Source organism: Meriones unguiculatus, chromosome 21 (assembly GCF_030254825.1).
Source record: "Meriones unguiculatus strain TT.TT164.6M chromosome 21, Bangor_MerUng_6.1, whole genome shotgun sequence".
In the NCBI taxonomy this organism is placed as follows: Eukaryota; Metazoa; Chordata; class Mammalia; order Rodentia; family Muridae; genus Meriones; species Meriones unguiculatus.
The window spans coordinates 9,242,961-9,261,424 of NC_083368.1; the positions used below are offsets into that span (position 1 = coordinate 9,242,961).

The 18,464-nt window shown below is 39.2% G+C and overlaps 1 protein-coding gene across 2 annotated transcripts in view; it reads left to right on the forward strand.

Annotated features, from left to right (window-relative positions):
• Positions 1-18,464, forward strand: part of Grid2 (glutamate ionotropic receptor delta type subunit 2) — a 1,564,629-nt gene that overhangs the window by 1,121,662 nt on the left and 424,503 nt on the right. For both annotated transcript variants that reach the window (XM_060374191.1, XM_060374189.1), the window contains exon 9: positions 15,170-15,271. In XM_060374191.1, coding sequence (XP_060230174.1) covers positions 15,170-15,271 — 102 coding nt within the window. The remainder of the gene's footprint in view (positions 1-15,169; positions 15,272-18,464) is intronic.

The following is an 18,464-nucleotide window of genomic DNA, read 5'->3' on the forward strand; positions in this document are numbered from 1 at the left end:
AATTGCCATCATCTGGTCTTTAAGTTTGGATCTTTATTCTGAGCTCACAGACCCATTTCCTAGCCTTGGTGGTAAAATGTTTATTTCGGTTGTGTAGCTGGATTTTGCTTCTTTATGGGTTCTTCTTTGTCCCACTCATTATCACCCTGGTTTCATCTATCATTAGACAGGAGAGAAAGAAAGAGAGAGGGGATAAAGAGGAGGAATCCTTGAATCTAATCTTTTTCCTTCTTGTTTCTCTTTGAGTATGATAACAAACCACATCCAACCACACAGAAGAACCAGCAACCCCCACTCCTTGGGACCCTAGCATTTGTATACACTCTGAAAAGTTCCCAGAATTCCAAATGTTACACAATCTCAGAAACTATCTGAACTGGCCAAACCATACCTCTACTAAAGCATGAGGCAAATCATAGCCCGCTGCTGCAGTATGGCATAGCCCCCTATCACCACATCTGGAAATAAAATAAAAACCTGTTCTTCACAGCTGTACTTCTTAAAAGCAAAAATTCTTAGTGTCTGCAAGTTTTCTGTCTCTGTGGATATTTGTGTTTTGTTTACACATTATTTCTTGACTTTCTCCATATCTTCTTTCAGGATTATGTGGATAAAATGAGGAAAGTTATATTGTTAATTAATTATTAATATACCTATCTTTTTTTCATTTTCTTTTTTTATTTATTATTATTAATTACACTTTATTCATTTTGTATCCCCTCATAAGCCCCTTCCTTCTCCCCTCCTGATCCCACCCTTCCTCCCCTTTCTGCATGCATGCCCCTCCCCAAGTCCACTGATAGGGGAGGTCTTCCTCTCCTTCTTTCTGATCTTAGACTATCAGTTTTCATCAGAAGTGGCTGCATTGTCTTCTTCTGTGGCCTGGTAAGGCTGCTCCCCCCTCAGGGGGAGGTGATCAAAGAGCAGGCCAATCAGATTATGTCAGAGGCAGTCCCTCTTCCCATTACTATGTAACCCACTTGGACACTGAACTGCCATGGGCTACATCTGTTCAGGGGTTCTAGGATATCTCCATGAATAGTCCTTGGTTGGAGTATGAGTCTCTGGGAAGTTCCCCGTGTTCAAATTTTCTTGTTCTGTTGCTCTCCTTGTGGAGTTCCTGTCCCTTCCAGCTCTTGCTATTTCCCATTTTTTACATAGAATTCCATTCACTCTGCCTGCCAGTTGGCCATCAGGCTTAGCATCTGCTTTGATAGTCTGCAGGGCAGAGGCTTTCAGATGCCCTCTGTGGCAGGTTCCTAGGTTGTTTCCTGTTTTCTTCTTCTGAATTTCAGAGGCCCTCTGTAGAAGGTTCCTAGGTTGTATCCTGTTTTCTTCTTCTTCTGATGTCCATCCTCTTTGCCTTTCAGGATGGGGATTGAGCATTTTAGTTAGGGTCTAAACCCACACACTTATGGACACCTAATATTTGACAAAGATGCCAAAACCATACAATGGAAAAAAGATAGCATCTTCAACAAATGGTGCTGTTCCAACTGGATGTCTACCTGTAGAAAAATGAAAATAGATCCATATTTATCATCCTGCACAAAACTAAAGTCCAAGTGGATCAAAGACCTCAACCTAAAACCAGACACATTAAATCGGCTAGAAAAAAAAGTGGGAAATACCCTAGAACTCATTGGTACAGGAGAAAACTTCCTGAACAGAATATCAACAGCACAGGCTCTAAGAGCAATAATCAATAAATGGGACCTCATGAAACTGAAAAGCTTCTGTAAAGCAAAGGACACTGTCATCAAAACAAAGCAACTGCCTACAGATTGGGAAAGAATCTTCACCAACCCTTTATCTGACAGAGGACTCATATCCAGTATATATAAAGAACTAAAGAAGCTGAAAAGCAGCAAACCAAGTAATCCACTTAAAAAGTGGGGAACAGAGCTAAACAGAGAACTCTCTGTAGAGGAATATCGAATGGCAGATAAGCATTTAAAGAAATGCTCAACCTCATTAGCCATTAGGGAAATGCAAATCAAAACAACCTTGAGATTTCACCTTGCACACATCAGAATGGCCAAGATCAAAACCTCAAGTGACAACACATGCTGGAGAGGTTGTGGAGAAAGGGGAACCCTTCTCCACTGCTGGTGGGAATGTAAACTTGTACAACCACTCTGGAAATCAATCTGGCGCTTTCTCAGACAACTAGGAATAGCACTTCCTCAAGATCCAGCCATACCACTCCTGGGCATATATCCAAAAGAGGCTCAAGTACACAAAAAGGACATTTGCTCAACCATGTTTGTAGCAGCTTTATTTGTAATAGCCAGAAGCTAGAAACAGCCCAGATGCCCCTCAACTGAAGAATGGATGCAGAAATTGTGGTACAGCTATACAATGGAATGAAACTCAGCAATGAAAAATAAGGAAATTATGAAATTTGCAGGTAAATGGTGGGACCTGGAAAGGATCATCCTGATTGAGTTGTCCCAGAAGCAAAAAGACACACATGGCATATACTCACTCATATAAACATACAACATAGGATAAACCCACTAAAATTGGTACATCTAATATACCTATCTTAATAATTTTTTGTTTCTCTTTGGATGGGCTGTGCATTCTTGTTCATTTATTTATTTTTCAAGACAGGGTTTCCTGGCAGTCCTGGAACTAGCTCTGTAGACCAGGATGGCTTCATACTCACAGAGGTCCATCTGCCTCTGCCTCTCAAGTGCTTAGATTAAAGGCCAGTGCCACCATGCGTGTATTTTTTATTTTTTTAATAATTTAAAATGTTTTTAATGCATTTAATTATATTCTTTCCCTACCAATTCCTCCCAGATTATCCTCACATCCCTAACTACCCAACCTGATGTTTTTGTTTTTCCCACTTCTCTCTCAAAAACTAAAACAAAACAAAACTAAAATTCAAAACAAACAAAAACTAAGGAGACAAAACAAAACAAAAAAATAGAAAACAAAAAGCACATACAAAAAACACAAATCCCTCTTTTTGGTCAACTGTTCCTAAGTGTGGGGCTTGACGTGGAGTTGGTTGATCTTCCCAGTAATGCTCCACTGGAGAAAACTGGCTTCACCTTTCCCAGTATGTATCAGTTGCAAATAGCTTTTTATTTAAGGGGGGAACTTTGTGTTTACTTCCCCTACTCCCGGCTAGCACCTTTTCTGGTTTGACTCTGTGCAGGCCTTTTGCATTGGGTCACAGATTCTATTAGTTCATATGTGCAATTGGTCCTGTTGTGTCTGGAAAATACTATTTCTGTGGAGCCATCTACCACCTATGGCTTTTACAATCTTTCCCCCTCCTCTTCTGCATAAATCCTTGAGCCTTGAGAGGAAAAGTTTGATAAAGACATCCCATTTAGGATTGAATGCTCCAAAATATCTCACTCTGCCTACTGTTCAATTGGGGTCTCTGAATTAGTTTCTACATGCTGCAAAAGGAAGCATTCCCATTATGGGTTAAGTAAGGCACTGATCTAGGGGCATAGTGATATGTCATTATAGTAATAAGATTTCCCCTAGGGCCCATGAGCCATCTAGTCTCAGGTTCTTGTCACTTTATCAGTGCAAGGTATAGAATCCATCTTGTGGAGTGGGCCTTAAATCTAATAAAAAAAATGCTACCAAGATATTTTGCAGGCAGGTCATGGTTATAGGTTTCAGGTTTGCAGCTTGGTGATATTCGTGATTATTTTCTCCTCTAGTAGCATGCAGAGTACTGTCCAGTGCTCTGAATGTTAGTCAATAGTGGTGAGGCTTCCAGCTGGGCACCAGCTCAACTTTTCTATGTTCAATAACATAAGTGTTGTCTCCAGCAACAGGGACTTGCCATAAGGTTATGAAGAGCAACCAATAGCCTTATGGTCTTTGTGGGGTATCAGGGACCCCTCATGTTTGTTTTTAATGCTTTTTAATTTTTTGAGGACTGGATATTTGAGTACAATCATTCAGTATTACTAGAAGATAGTTTCTTTTTCCTCGAGGTTTGCTGCCTTTTTGGTTGTTGTTCTTATGATTCTCATGTTCTCACTGTATGCCTCTGTACCAATAATCAAACTGAGACATAAAATTAAGTTCTTCTTAGTTTTTTTTCCCAAGGATTTCAGCATGGTTGTGACTTTCTAATTTATACTGCAAATATGGTTGCTTTTGAATGTCATAGTCTTTAATGCGTGGTTCCAATTGGGGACATGAGAATAGTAGAGGCATATGCTGTTGCTAGCTGAGGTTCTAGAAGTGCGGACAGACTAGTGTATCAAGTCTGGGCTAGACCTGATGCACATGAGGCTACAGGCTGGTGATCTCGGGGTGAGGGATGGACAGCTGTGAATAACAACATTGTTGTGATCAATGAGTCCACGCCTCCTTTTCCAAATCCCTCTTGTTCCTTCTCTTGCTTTTTAGATATAAGAATTTCTATCGATTCCTTAAAAATGGATGTATATAGCGAATATTTAAAATAGTTGATAAAAAGAATAAGGAAACAAATCCACAAAGACATGGTAATTCTCTATGTGTTTGTTAGCATTTTACATTTTACTTAATGTGGAATTCTTTATGGAAGACTCACTTGTTTAACTGTTTGTAATGCTCTGCAGTGAAGTAAGAATTGTCTTTAAAGGGGCTAAGGATACTCACAGACATAGCTGCTCATTTGATGGTTCACAGTGACCAGTGCAAGTCAATTTCTTTATTTGCATATTGAATCTGAGCAGACATGTGAGCAAGAGCAGCCTGACAGGAAAACCTCTGGGTGACTTATAATGCAGATCTACACATTACTATGCATGAGGTAAACTGATTATAATGTTGATTACACATTCCACAATGAGTGTGACAGGGAAGCCTAAACAATAAGCCTCTTGTTCCTCACAAGAATGGCTTTGGTTTGGAACCTAATCATACTGAGCAATTGCTAGACAGCTTGCACAAGATTAGGTGATTCAGCCCTCCACTTAATGGTAAAGCCCTCATGTAACCAAATGCCTCCACACTGCTGAAAGTTGTTTTGTTCTTTGACAAAAATAAAACCAATTAATTCATTTGTCAACTATCTTTTACTTATGTGCTAAATAAAACTCTAGGTACTGGATACATATCTATAAGCAAAATTAGGCTGAGGGTTTTGCAGATGTTACTGTAAGTCTCCCTTTAATAGATACAGTAGTGTTTGCTGATGATAGCATTTACAATCATCATGTTTCTATGTGTATTAATTTGGTTTGTGGATAATATAAGAAGCCTCCTGATACCAATGAATGGTTCAGTAGGCAAAGGTACTTGCTGCCAGACAGTCTGTATTTGATCCTTAAACCCGTCATGGCAGACAGAAAGAACCTCTTCCAGAAATTGTCTTCTGTGCACTATGGTTTGTTCATACACACATACATATACTAGACCAGTTCTCAAACAGTGGGTAGTGACTCCTTTGGCTAACGTCTATCTCTAAAAATATTTTCATTTTGATACATGACAGTAGCAAAATTACAGTTGTGAAATAGCAACAAAAATAACTTTATGGTTGGGGCTCACCACAACGTGAAGAACTATATTAAAGGGCCACAGCATCAGGAAGGTTGAGGATGACTGGGCTAGACAAATAAAATGTAGTAAAGAAAAACCATCCACAAAAATCACAAAATTGATCTTCTTACTAATAAGCTGTGATTTGGGAAAGACAAATTGAGAATTCTTTTTATTAACCACCCATTACATGTCAGTAGACACAACTAAGAACTCAAAACCATTAATTTTTCTGGAAGCAAAAACTAACTTGAAAGTCCTGTTCCATAGTTCTTGTCTTCCTTGCCAGTCATTATAAGCCAACTTTTCTCAGGCTGACATACTACAGAACCCATTCCAAAATATAATGCTTTCTTCGTGTATGTTAGCCACAAGTCTTTGACTTCACAGAGCAGAAGACAAGCAAGGGTTTGTAGTATAGGATATTGCATGTCCTTAAGGTCTAACCTTGGAAAATCAATTTTCAAAAACCTGTCAGATCTGCCTATATGTACCTTGTTTTCACTTAAGTCTGAAAAACCATCATAGTGACTAAGGTAAGAATGCCCTAACAGTTTCTAGAGCTAAACCACCTGTGTTCAAATTCTGGTCCCCACCACTAGCTAGCTAAATAACCCAAAACAGGTTAATTAATCTTTCTAATCCTCCATTTCCACATCTGTTAAAATTAAGGTAATTTAGTACTTTCCTGACACAGTTAGGGCAAAAACATAAATTAAATTATAGCCATAGCTTGGCTCCATTTCTACCTCATAAGAAGTCTGCAATAAACATGAACATTACTAAATGAGCAATGTCAAGGACTGAGATGAGCTAGGGTGAGCTGAGCTGCCAGGTGCTTTCAGTGTAAGACTAAACAAAAAGAAAATCCAGCAAGCTTTGTAAGTGCTCAAATACGATAGAAAACATTATTCTGTTGAGATAGAAACACAAAGCTAATCACACGTGATTTGAGTGAGATGAACCATCATGAAAACCCAAGAGAATTGTCAGAGGTGCAGTGAGGGAGGAGGACCCAGTCTCAGATTGGGACTTTCTGGTTCTTGTTAAATTCAGTTTTAATTGGAGAACAAGAAAGGTGGATGAACAATAAAAAAAAAAAAACAAACATGAGTTTTAACTCAGCCTTCATCTATTGGGACCTATCTGGGTTTCCATATAACCACACTGACAACCCAAGCACACCCACGGGCAAGATAGGCAACAAATGTAGGCAACAAGCTGGTTTAGCAGAGATTTTACATTCACATCCAATTTCAATTAAGAAACACATATAGCTTATTTAAGAAAGCATTGCCTGTGTGCGTTTTCAAAAGAAGCCAGTAGAGGAGAGACCTTAGAATCATAGTGTAAAATAATCTGTTGATGAGATTCATTCACAGAGTGCTCCAGCGTGTTTTAGAACAGTCTTGGCTGTGAACAGAAGTCATCTCGAAAAGCTCATACAGTTCTGAGGACTGAAGAACCCACCGTGAGATTCTGATTTAATTGTTCTAGAGTTTGGCTGAATTGTCATGAATTTTCAAAATTTTCTAAGTTACTTTATAAGTTTTGAAATCCATCTATAAGATGTGTTTTATTGCTAAATTAAGACTACTCCCTGAGAATGGGACTGAGTGGGAACCAGAGAATCCTGGTTGATAACATCAAGCACTTCCTCAGTCTTTGTGTTAAGAACACACCCCAATTGACTTGACACATGACATCAGCAGAATGTCCAACAGCCCTGGGACAAAGTCATTTTAATCCCCCTGAAAGAGCAGAGGAAACTCGGGCCCAGTGCTGTTTATCACTGGATTTTGGGTAAATGCTCAAACATAAGAATTCTAGTTGTATATGTTAACTGCTATTACATACGCCCTGTAAGACCAATGTAATGGTGATTTAATACCTGGGAAAAGTAGGAAAGACAGGAAAACATCAGTATGCTCTGGTGTTAAAGCAGTTAAATGACAGTTGATAACTGTGAGGGGTTATTTTCACACCTAATGTGGTTGAGCCTTTCCTGTTGTTATATGTTTGTGGGTGCACTCACATGTGTGTACATGTGTGGGTGCTGCTTCTTATAGTCTTCATCTGTAGGAATTAGTTAATAAGCTCATCTTATTTGCATTGTTGAAGCTTTTATCTTCCGATTTATTTATGCATTTGCATGTGCTGTGGTATATGTGCGTGGATGCCAGGGCACACGCATGGAGGTCACAGGGCCTCTAGGAGTCAGTTCTCCTTTCACTGTGTGGTTATTGGGGATTGAACTCAGATTCTCAAGCTTGCTGACAAGCACTTTTTATGCTCTGAGATGACTCACTGGCCCACTTCTGGTTTTTGAAAGCAACACAGAGAGAGACAGACAGACAGACAGACAGACACAAACACACATATATAAACAGTTGAGTCATTTGACTTGATTCTTCTGTTTTGTTTTTTTGTAAAGTCATTTTCCTGCCAGAAACTCAAGTACGCAGGCTATTGCCAGTAAGCTCAAAGAAGCACTATGGCAATAGCCCAGCTGTAGGAGCAGACCCACAGGAGCACAGAACCAGGCCCCAGGGAGCAAGTCTTGCGAACTGGAACTACTTTCCGAGAGCAACATGACATAAAGAGAATTAATATTGGAGCGGCCACCTCACTCCCTTGCCGGCATAAGTGGGAACCATCACCATACAGCTTTGTAAATGCTGCTTCTGATTCAGTCTGCCACATGTATTTTCCCTAGACCATCACAGTGCAATACTTACCAAATAAACCCTGCACACGTCTAAATGGCTGCCCTTAAAGCTAGCTTGACTACATTTTTGCTGTTTCTCTTTTAGCCTGAAGGCTGGGAAGCAAGTAGCTGGACACCAGTGGCAGGCAGCATAAGTTCTCAGGACAGGGTGTGTCATGTCCTCCCTGGTGCCTTGATAATAGAGCCAGGATTCCTTGGTTCCATGTGAGCACAGCTCATAAATGCTGGCCATTCCATTCATATTCAATTAGAGTTCTCTTGACTCCCCTTATTAAAGTCCACAAACTATTAAGCATAAAATTAAAGCTGAACAGTTCAGCTCTTTCTGACAACTAACACTGTTTAAAAAACAGTGATGGTGAAACTCCAGAGTCAAAAGTCATCTTTTGCAGCCTGTGGCCAATGAAAAGTGAAAGCGTTGAGGAGAAAAGAGTAAATATGTAAGCGTGATTGTTAGCATGCATAATGTTCAGAGCACTACTTGCTCTTGAAAATGCATCAGCCAGTTTGCTGAACACAAGCTATTCCATTGATTTAACTGAGGCTACATGGTTATTATTGCCAAAGCTCCAATGAAGGAAATAATTAGAGCACTAAGTATTTTAAAGGTTCTGAAATGACATTAGCCACAAATAACCACAAAATACAAGAAATCTACATACTGCAGCTGAAAAGATGTTGAATTTCTGGTCTTTACTTCTTTTGGTCTTTCAAATGTTTTCTAGACCACCAGGTCCTGAACAGTGTGTGTGTGTGTGTGTGTGTGTGTGTGTGTGTGTGTGTGTGTGTGTCAGTGAGTGTGCGTACGCACATATGTAGAAGCCAGAGGTGAAGTTGAAGGGTCTCGCTCTATTCTTTTTTTTTTAACCAGGTCTCTTGCTGAACCTGATCTCCATGCTTTAGATAAGCTGCTCGAACAGTACATCCCTAAGATCTTGAACAGAGACCATGGAGGTGCGAGCACACTTTGTGCATGCCTTGTGCATGCTTTAACATGTGCTGAAGAATTAGAACTCACATTCTCATGCTTGTGCATCAAGTGCTGGAGTCACAGAAGCTGCTCCACAGTTCCTAGATAGCAAACCCTTTCCGCTATCAGCAGGGAGACTTTCTGAAAATTTCATAAAGTGCAGGAGCCACTTTCTTTTTATTTGGAGAGCATTTGGCTGAGTAGAGAGTTCATAGGAGACGCTGACACTGGATAGATGCTCAGCAGTTAAGAGTGCTGGTTGCTCTAGCAGAGGACTGAAATTCAGTTCATGGAACCTACATCAAGTAAGTTACAATTGTCTGTAACTCCAGCTCCAGGGCATCGAGTTCCTTCCTCTAGGATCCAAGGGTATCAGCACTCATTTGCATGTGAGCACACACACACACACACACACACGAAATACAAAAATAAATCTTTTAAAATCTTCCATGGAATATGAGACTGCATATTTTCACTATTAGTCTCTAGTTTCTTAAAACAAAACAAAACAAAAGCAAAAATAACCAGACAACCCTCCAATTACTTCCAGACAAGTGAAGTTAAGGAGATTTCAAACAACAGAAGCAGAAAAGCAGCTTGAAAAGCCCTGAGCTTGATCCTAGTGAAATCCCTCCAGGGCACCCCAAAATTTTTCTATTCTGCCTCAAGGAATATTACTTGTAGATAGTGATTTATTTTGAATACATGTGAACATCACTGATTTTTTTCTTGCTTTTTATTGGAAAGTATTGTTATAATCAGGTGGAATCCCTGGAAATGAACCTCACAGAGATGATTGTGTATGAACCCAAAACAAGAGCATTTAGTACTTGAGAAATCCATCTCAGCATTGTGCCTGTGTGCCGCTGTTGCTTATTTCCCCATCCATTTTACACTGCTTAGGACACATTGTTAGAACTTAGAGGAAATGAAACAAGTTTAGCATTTATTGTAACTAAATTGATCTCTCCCTTCAGAGAATTTCTCTGTACTCAGATCCCTCTATACAATGGTGACAACAGTGGTTCCTTCCTTCAAGGGGTTTGATAATTAAATGAGTGAATAAAAGTAAAACTCAAAAAAAAGTAAAACCTTCAGTTATTTGACACATTGTACAGTATGTAGCTGTTATAATTACGGTCATAAAATTATGAGGATAATTTTGCTTTGTAAGTTTTATGTTGAGCGAAGCACTTCATAGCTCTGAACCTTAATTTCTTTAACATAGAAAGATACCACATCAATAGCCATGGCTGTGAAATGGCATGAGACAAATTCATTTTGAAATCTTGACAACGGAACTTACGTAGAATTAGTTGCAAACTTAGTTCCATCTCTTAGAAAATATATAACCTGTATGAGACCTTAGGTGTGGTATCTGAGAAGTAATAGTGATAATGAGGAAATCCCATAAAGTTGAAACCTTACCACCTTGCATAACGATTTCATCTCTATAACTGTCAGAAATTATTTAAAATGCTTTCAAAATGTGCTCTATTTAGGAACTATTTATTATTTTGACTTCTTAGTGGTTTTCTATGGCTTACTTCGATATGTAATCAGTATTATATTTTATTTTTACTTTTCCAAAATGAACTACATTCTAAACATCTGTCCTATCATATCTACTCTTAGAACATACTAATTCTTGATGTTAATGGTGGTCATTGCAGAAATTAGAGTTCATGCACATAAGAGAAGTACTATTATAAAAGACACTCACTAACCTTTTTTGTTGGTGTTTTTGTTTACAAATCAATTTTTATTTAAAAAAATTTAGTTATTATTATTTATTACACTTTGTATTATTATTATTATTATTATTTACTCACTTTGTATCTCAGCTGTGGCCCCCTCCCTCATCTCCTCCCAATCCTGTCCTCCCTCCCTATTCTCTCCCTATGCCCCTCCCCTAGTCTACTGATAGAGGAGGTCCTTCTCCCCTTCTATTTGACCTTAGCGTATCAGGTCTGATCAAGACTGGTTGCATTGTCTTCCACTGTGGCCTGGAAAGGCTGCATCCCCCAGGAGGAGGTGACCAAAGAGCAGAAGACTGACCTCATGTCAGAAACAGCCCCTGATCCCTTTACTAGGGAACCGACTTGGAAACTGAGTCTATGGGTTACATCTGAGCAGGAACTTTAGGTCCTCTCCATGCATGGTCCTTGGTTGGGGTATCAGTCTCTACAGGGCCCCCAGGACCCAGTTTTTGGCTCTGTTAGTCTCTTTTGGAGATCCTTTCCCCTCCAGGTTTTTCTATCACCCCCTTCTTTCTAAAATTCCATTAATTCTGCCCAAAGTTTGGCTATGAGCCCCAGCCTCTGCTTCAATACTTCTATCAGTAGAGTCTTTCAGAGGTCATCTGTCGTAGGCTCCTGTCCTGTTCCCTGTTTTTTTCCTGCTTCTCATGAGACTCACCAATCTTAAAGTCCAGTCTATGGTTATTAAGAGACTGGAACAATGTGGAAAATGTTATTGTTAAAATGCACATAAGATGGCACACAATAAAATAACTATAACACGCACTGAAAATCATCATTTGGGAAAGCCCAGATGTCTTGAGATCTGTATACATGTAAATTTATGTGTTTGAGACAGTCTTACACACATGAAATTTAAAGAGCCTTTCTGGATAGGAATTGAGCATTTTAGCAAGAGTCCTCCCTCTTGATTAGTTTTTTTAGGTGTACAGATTTTAGTAGGTTTATCCTATATTATATGTCTATATGAGTGAGTATATACCTTGTGCATCTTTCTGCTTCTGGGATAGCTCTCTCAGGATGATTTTTTTCCAGATCCCACCATTTACCTGCAAATTTCATGATTTCCTTGTTTTTTTATTGCTGAGTAATATTCCATTGTGTAGATATACCACGATTTGTGCATCCATTCCTCCACTGAGGGGCATCTGGGTTGTTTCCAGCTTCTGGCTATTACAAATAAGGCTACTACAAACATGATTGAGCAAATGTCCTTATTGTGTACTTGAGAATCTTTTGGATATATGCCTAGGAGTGGTATAGCTGGATCTTGAGGAAGCACTATTCCTAGTTGTCTGAGAAAGCACCAGATTGCTTTCCAGAGTGGTTGTACAAGTTTACATTCCCACCAACAGTGGAGGAGGGTTCCCCTTTCTCCACAACCTTTCCAGCATGTGTTGTCTCTTGAGTTTTTTATCTTAGCCATTCTGATGGGTGTAAGGTGAAATCTTAAGGTCATTTTGATTTGCATTTTTCTGATGGCTAATGAAGTTGAGCATTTCTTTAAGTGTTTCTCTGCCATTTGATATTACTATCCAGAAAGGCAAAGAGGCTGGACATCAGAAGAAGGAGAAAAGAGGGAACAAGTCAGGAGCTTGACACAGAGGACCTCTGAAAAGCTCTGCCCTGCAGACTATCAATGTAGATGTTGAGATGTATGGGCATCCTTTGGGCAGAGTGCAGGGAATCTTAGGAAAGAAATGGGAAACAGTAAGATCTGGAGAGGACAGGAACTCTACAAGGAGAGCAACAGAACCAAAAAAACTGAGCACAGGGGTCTTTCCTGAGACTGATACGCCAACCAAGGACTATTCATGGAGATAACCTAAGACCCCTATACAGATGTAGCCCATGGCAGTTCAGTATCCAAGTGGGTTCCATAGTAATAGGAACAGGGACTGTCTCTGACATGAACTGATGGGCCTGCTCTTTAATTACCTGCCCCTGAGGGGGAAGCAGCATTACCAGGCCACAGAAGAAGACAATGCAGCCACTCCTGATGAGACCTAATTGATTAGGATCAGAAGGAAGGAAAAGAAGACCTCCCCTATCTTGAGGAGGGGCATGCATGCAGAGGGTGGAGGAAGGGAGGGATTGGGACAGGAGGAGGGAGAAAACCACAGGGGGGATACAAAGTGAATAAAGTGTAATTAATAAAGAAAAAAATAGTTATGTATAAGAGATATTTATTTCATTAATAATATTTAAATTGAAAAAAATAAAGTTAAAGAGCAGCATGAGGAGAAACATGGTACAGCACAAATAATGTCCAAGCTACTGCTAAAGTCAAGATAACAAATATTTACCTATTTCTACCCATTCTGCTTTTTTGTTGATATTTCCACAAGAGAATGCATTACAATTTATTGACTGTGTTTAGTTGTATTCTAAGTAGGTCGTGACCCAGAGAGAAACTCAGAACTTGAGGGTGAGTGGTCTTTTCAGACCCTGGCGTGTATTGTTCTACCCACCTTTGCTACTGCTAGCAAAGCAGTAAAAAGGTCAAGGTCAAATCGTGGGTCAAATGGTGGGCAAACTGACCACAGTTTGATCAAACTCAAAACGCACCTCTGGAGACAAAAGAAATGCCTGTGTGTCTGAAGCAGCCGGGTAGTATTCTCCTTCATGTCTGTCTTTCAGTGCCACCTGGTAGGCTGGAAATCGAGACTTCAATAACATCATCCTTTCCATTTCCTCACCAATATTTGGTCTAGGAAAATAAAATCCTCCTGAAGTAATTAGAGAAGTGCTTGTCAAACAATGCAATTGAGGATAGACTCTGGGTGACCTCATAAAAGAACAAAAGCTCAAAGGAATTTCCACAAGGTTGTAAATTTGGCAAGAGGGCTGCACAATCTCTGATAATTAGACTTTTCAACACATTTGGATTTGCTAATTGGATCTAAGTTCTAATTAGACTTTTATGTAACTAAGAATGACATATCATGGTATGAATTTAATGTGCTTTTACAGTTGAAACCAACAATTATCAAGCTTTTCCACATTATTTTAATAAGGAAAAACCTGGCTTTGTTGATCGTATTGTGACATCTCTGTCTCTCGCAATATATTGAGCACATTTTAGTTTTCTTAATTAAACACCTTTTGGGAGCTCAAAGAGATGCTTAAGGTTTAATAAGAAGCACCTAAGTTGTTTGTTTGTGAGGAAGATTTGCCAGTATGTTGATGACTTTGGAAGCTACAGACAAAACTCAGTACAAAGAAATAAATCATCACTGAAGGAAATGGCACAAGTAACCAGATGCCCCTTTAATCACTCAATTAATCAAATTGTTTCCAAATATGACGAGAGCTGAGTTACATTTTTACCTTGTTACATTTTTACAGAACAATTTTCAGTGTAAATGCTCATGGAACTGGCCCTGGGATAAGAACCTGACATCAGTGCACATACCCTGTTCTCTCAACAGCTCTGTTTCCAGACAAGTCATTCGTTAACTGGAGCCTCACCATTTTCTTTTCTTTCCTCCTTAGTTTTATTTGAGACTAATCAACTTTTATTCCTCTGACATTTGAAGGTAGTAATTTAAAAACTGGTAACCCTAAGATTTGGATACTAAAAAGAGGCAGGTGGTTTTCATGGAAGTGTCAAAATATTCCAAGAAAATTATAAGCATTGACCAAAACCCAAATTGTGTTTGTGTTCTGTGAGCTGTTAAAGCACACACACACACACACATACACACACACACACATACACACTTCATGTTATCCCCTACATAAAAGCAGTTGCTGTTCTGTCCATACTAAATATTTTTAATATTTTAAAGTTATTTTTCCCACTAAAAGTAATGTACAATTAAATGACAGGCTCTGAGAGAATTTAAGTAATGCAGTAACTTGATACATTAGTGAGAAATTCTGCAAGGGTTACGTGTACTTTTATTCCTCCAATTAGCACATTATGGATATGAGGTTATTGGTGAATATGTGACTCCTCATTAATTCAGATATCCTCTGTGAGCTTTGCAAAGCACACTGGCTTCTGACATATGCCATAGGATGGTATTTAAAGGCAGGAGATGGCATTTCCGATAGCTTCATTGGCTGTTAAAGGAGATAAGTTTTCTGTACTAGTTATTCCATGAGGTAGCACACAGTTCTCTACAGGGTCTACACAGAGATACTAGGCTGCTCTTGAGTAAGAAAAGTGACTGAAGATACTTTGCCTTTCAGCTTGGGTGCTGGAATCCTGTCACGGGTCTGAATGGGTCACTGACTGACAAGAAGCTGGAGAATAACATGCGGGGCGTGGTTCTTCGTGTGGTGACTGTTCTGGTAAGCACCGTCTTATGGCATTTGAGACCACAGAGTGTCCTCTGTCTTCCACTGCCTTTTTTTTTCTTTAATCAACTAATGTAATAATCTAAAAAGATCTTTTACATGAGCCTTGACTAGAATTTCTAAGACAGCTTTAATGGTCCTGTTACCCAACCTCCCATCTCTGTGAGTCTGAATCTGATTTCTGTAGGCTGTGCTTTTCATTACAGAACTTTTGTTTGGATCTTCCTTAGACCTTTAGGTCTGATTTACTACAGTTTTCTATACATTATAAGAAGAGGGAACCCCCCGACACATCTAAATTAGTTGCAGAATTAGTGAATGGATGAGGTTATTTGAGACGTTGATAATAACTATATGCTCATTACAATTCAGTGCCAGAAGCTCTCTGTATACTTGTTTAATATGAATTAAACAGATCTAAACATAATTTCCTTATAAATTATCTGAGCCATCTGCAAAAGAAAATCTAAATGAGTAGCCTATGCCCTCTTCTTGGCACATCTATAATTTATTTCTAGTTGTTGTTTTAATGAGGCTCTCACTTATAATTATTTCACCAATGTTTTACAACTGAAATGTGAATATGCTTCTGTTTGAACCTAAGTGCATAGATATCAATTTGCACTTAATAGTTAAAACTTAATAGGTAAGAGGTAGACAGTGAAAGCGCAAACAGCTATTATTAACCCCTTTTTCTAGTGACTGGCGTAGAAACGCTGTGAAAGCTAGTACATGGTCTTTGATTTTCTTCGAGAAAGGAAAACAAAGTTTTAAAGCAAATTAACTAATTCAGTTGCTAAGCAAATACTTATTTAGTATTTAGAATATGATAGACTTGGCAATACACATTGAGTAGAGAACATACAATTCTTAGCTTTGGGGTATGATTAAAATTTGGTAGGTGGACTCTACATGAGGCAAAATGTTAAGGTGCAGTATTTGTTTGTCAGGTCCCCTCTGAAGTCGCTGTGTATTTTATATTTCAGTTATTGTAATATTCACAGTGTAAACTATTCTAACCCAGGAAAATATAAAACAAATCAACCACAAGGTAAAAAAAAAAAAAAAAAAAAAAAGGATGTGTAAGAGCATACAGACGACAGAGCAGAGTTGAAATTCAAATCCAGGAAGCCTGGCCTCCAGACCTTTTCGCTCCTTCCCTGTGGGATGCACCAGGATCTCTCCACCCCTGCTGTGATGAGAGAGAGAAGTAAGACATCTATGGGGTTCCATTTGACTGGGCATTTGGAAACGTTTAAACTCTGAATGAGGTAAAAGGGAGCTTTATGGGGAGAGCTTCATGGAACCAATCATTTTAAATTCACTTCCGGGCTGAATAAAGTGGTTTTGTTTGTGGCAGTTGTGCTTCCTGTGGTGGTAATGCCGCCTAGTCCAGGTTCACCTGTCTGTTTGCTGCAAACTCAGCCTTGCACAGACCCTGAGAGCAACCAGTGACAGGAAAGAGAGGTTGTTTTCCCCATTGCCTGCAATGCACCTGCCAGTGGGCTGCCCGGTTGAATGAGCGTTGATTACTCTTATTATGTTCACAGTTTACAGCCAGTGTGTAATAACTTCACACGCTTATTTACTCATGGGACTGAATTTGAAACTGCCCTCATTTATTTCCTGTATGCATGCTCCCAAGTCTCACTCTGTTATGTGGCCTTGCAAGCACTCTGCAACCAGAGTGCCTTGTTCTACTTCCTCTGTTACTCCTAAACGTGATGCATTCAAAGTGCCAGGCTGCCAGAGAACTAAGCCTTCATCTACAGTTGTACTCAAACTGGCAATGTGAGCACTGCCCTACTCATCTCTATTCCAGGAGTGCATTTCCAGTACTTTTCCCAAAAAGAAAAAAAAAAGACCCCAATGTAAGTCCCTCAGGGAGGATTTTTAACCTTTATGATATTACAACAAAAATCTGGAAACTCCACTTACCCACTTTTACTTCCTAGCAAACTTGTGGTGTAAGATCCAGATAAGTTATGAGGTTGACTTTGTGTAAGTTTTGTAAAGTCCACTTTTACCATTATTAATGACATTTCATTGATCTTACATAAACACTCAAACACACATCAGGTAATTTGAGACTCCATTACATGGGGCCCTAGAGGCAGACAATAACTAGTATGATCCTTTATTTACTCCCTATCAAATACTGCAAGAGCTATACCAAGCCCAGGCGCTTACAACAGCACACAAAAGTGAATTAAATTCTCATGCCCATGTTGCCAAAAAGAGCTAGATAGCTCCAGCTCAAAGTTCAGTTATAGAAGTCTATGCTTTGCCAGTCTGTCTTCTCTATCAGAAAAACAAAAAGCAAGAACAAACAACCTTTTGTTGGTTTAGACTAAATATGAGCTGTGAGCGTGTGTGTTCCTGGATTGGCAACACAAAGGCATTTTACATAATGATGTCACATACAAGTGTTTTTGTTTTCTACCATAAAAAAAGCCACAGAACTATTTCTTAAAATGACAGAAATGAAGGTGTGACATCCAGGCAGACCCTGCCCCCTGTTTCTCTGATACTTTTTCTTCTATGTCTTACCAGTCAGCATCAAGTGGTCTTTGTTACTGCAAAGCAATTATGACGATGTTCTTCCCTCTCTTAACAAGCTAAGTTATATTAATGCAGGTAGTCACAAATGACCAATATGCCATTTGATTTTTATGTGATAATTTACATTGTTTTAAACTTCATTGTGTATACATATAAACCTATAACTTAGAAAACCAAATGAGAAAGCATGAGCAGACATAAATGACATACAAAGTGCTCAAGAAGCAAAATCATTATTTATATGGCATGCATTTGTTAGTCATTCTTATTTGCATGGGTGGATGGCATCTCTAATGAAGTATGTGCTCACTCCTCAGTTCCTGAGAGAAATAGCTACAGTAAGCGTCCAGGTGCTGAGGCTGAAATAATATACACAATACACCTGCCTGCAGGAAGCTTCCTTCCTCACTGCACACCTGCCTGCAGGAAGCTTCCTCCCTCAGGGCACCCTGCCTGCAGGAAACTTCCTCCCTCAGGACACCCTGCCTGCAGGAAGCTTCCTCTAGAGCAATGGGTCTCAATCTCTCTAATGCTGCAACCATTTAATAGTTTTTCATGGTCTGGTGACTCCCAACCATAAGATTATCTTCATGAGTATTTCATAATTACAATTTTACTATTGTTA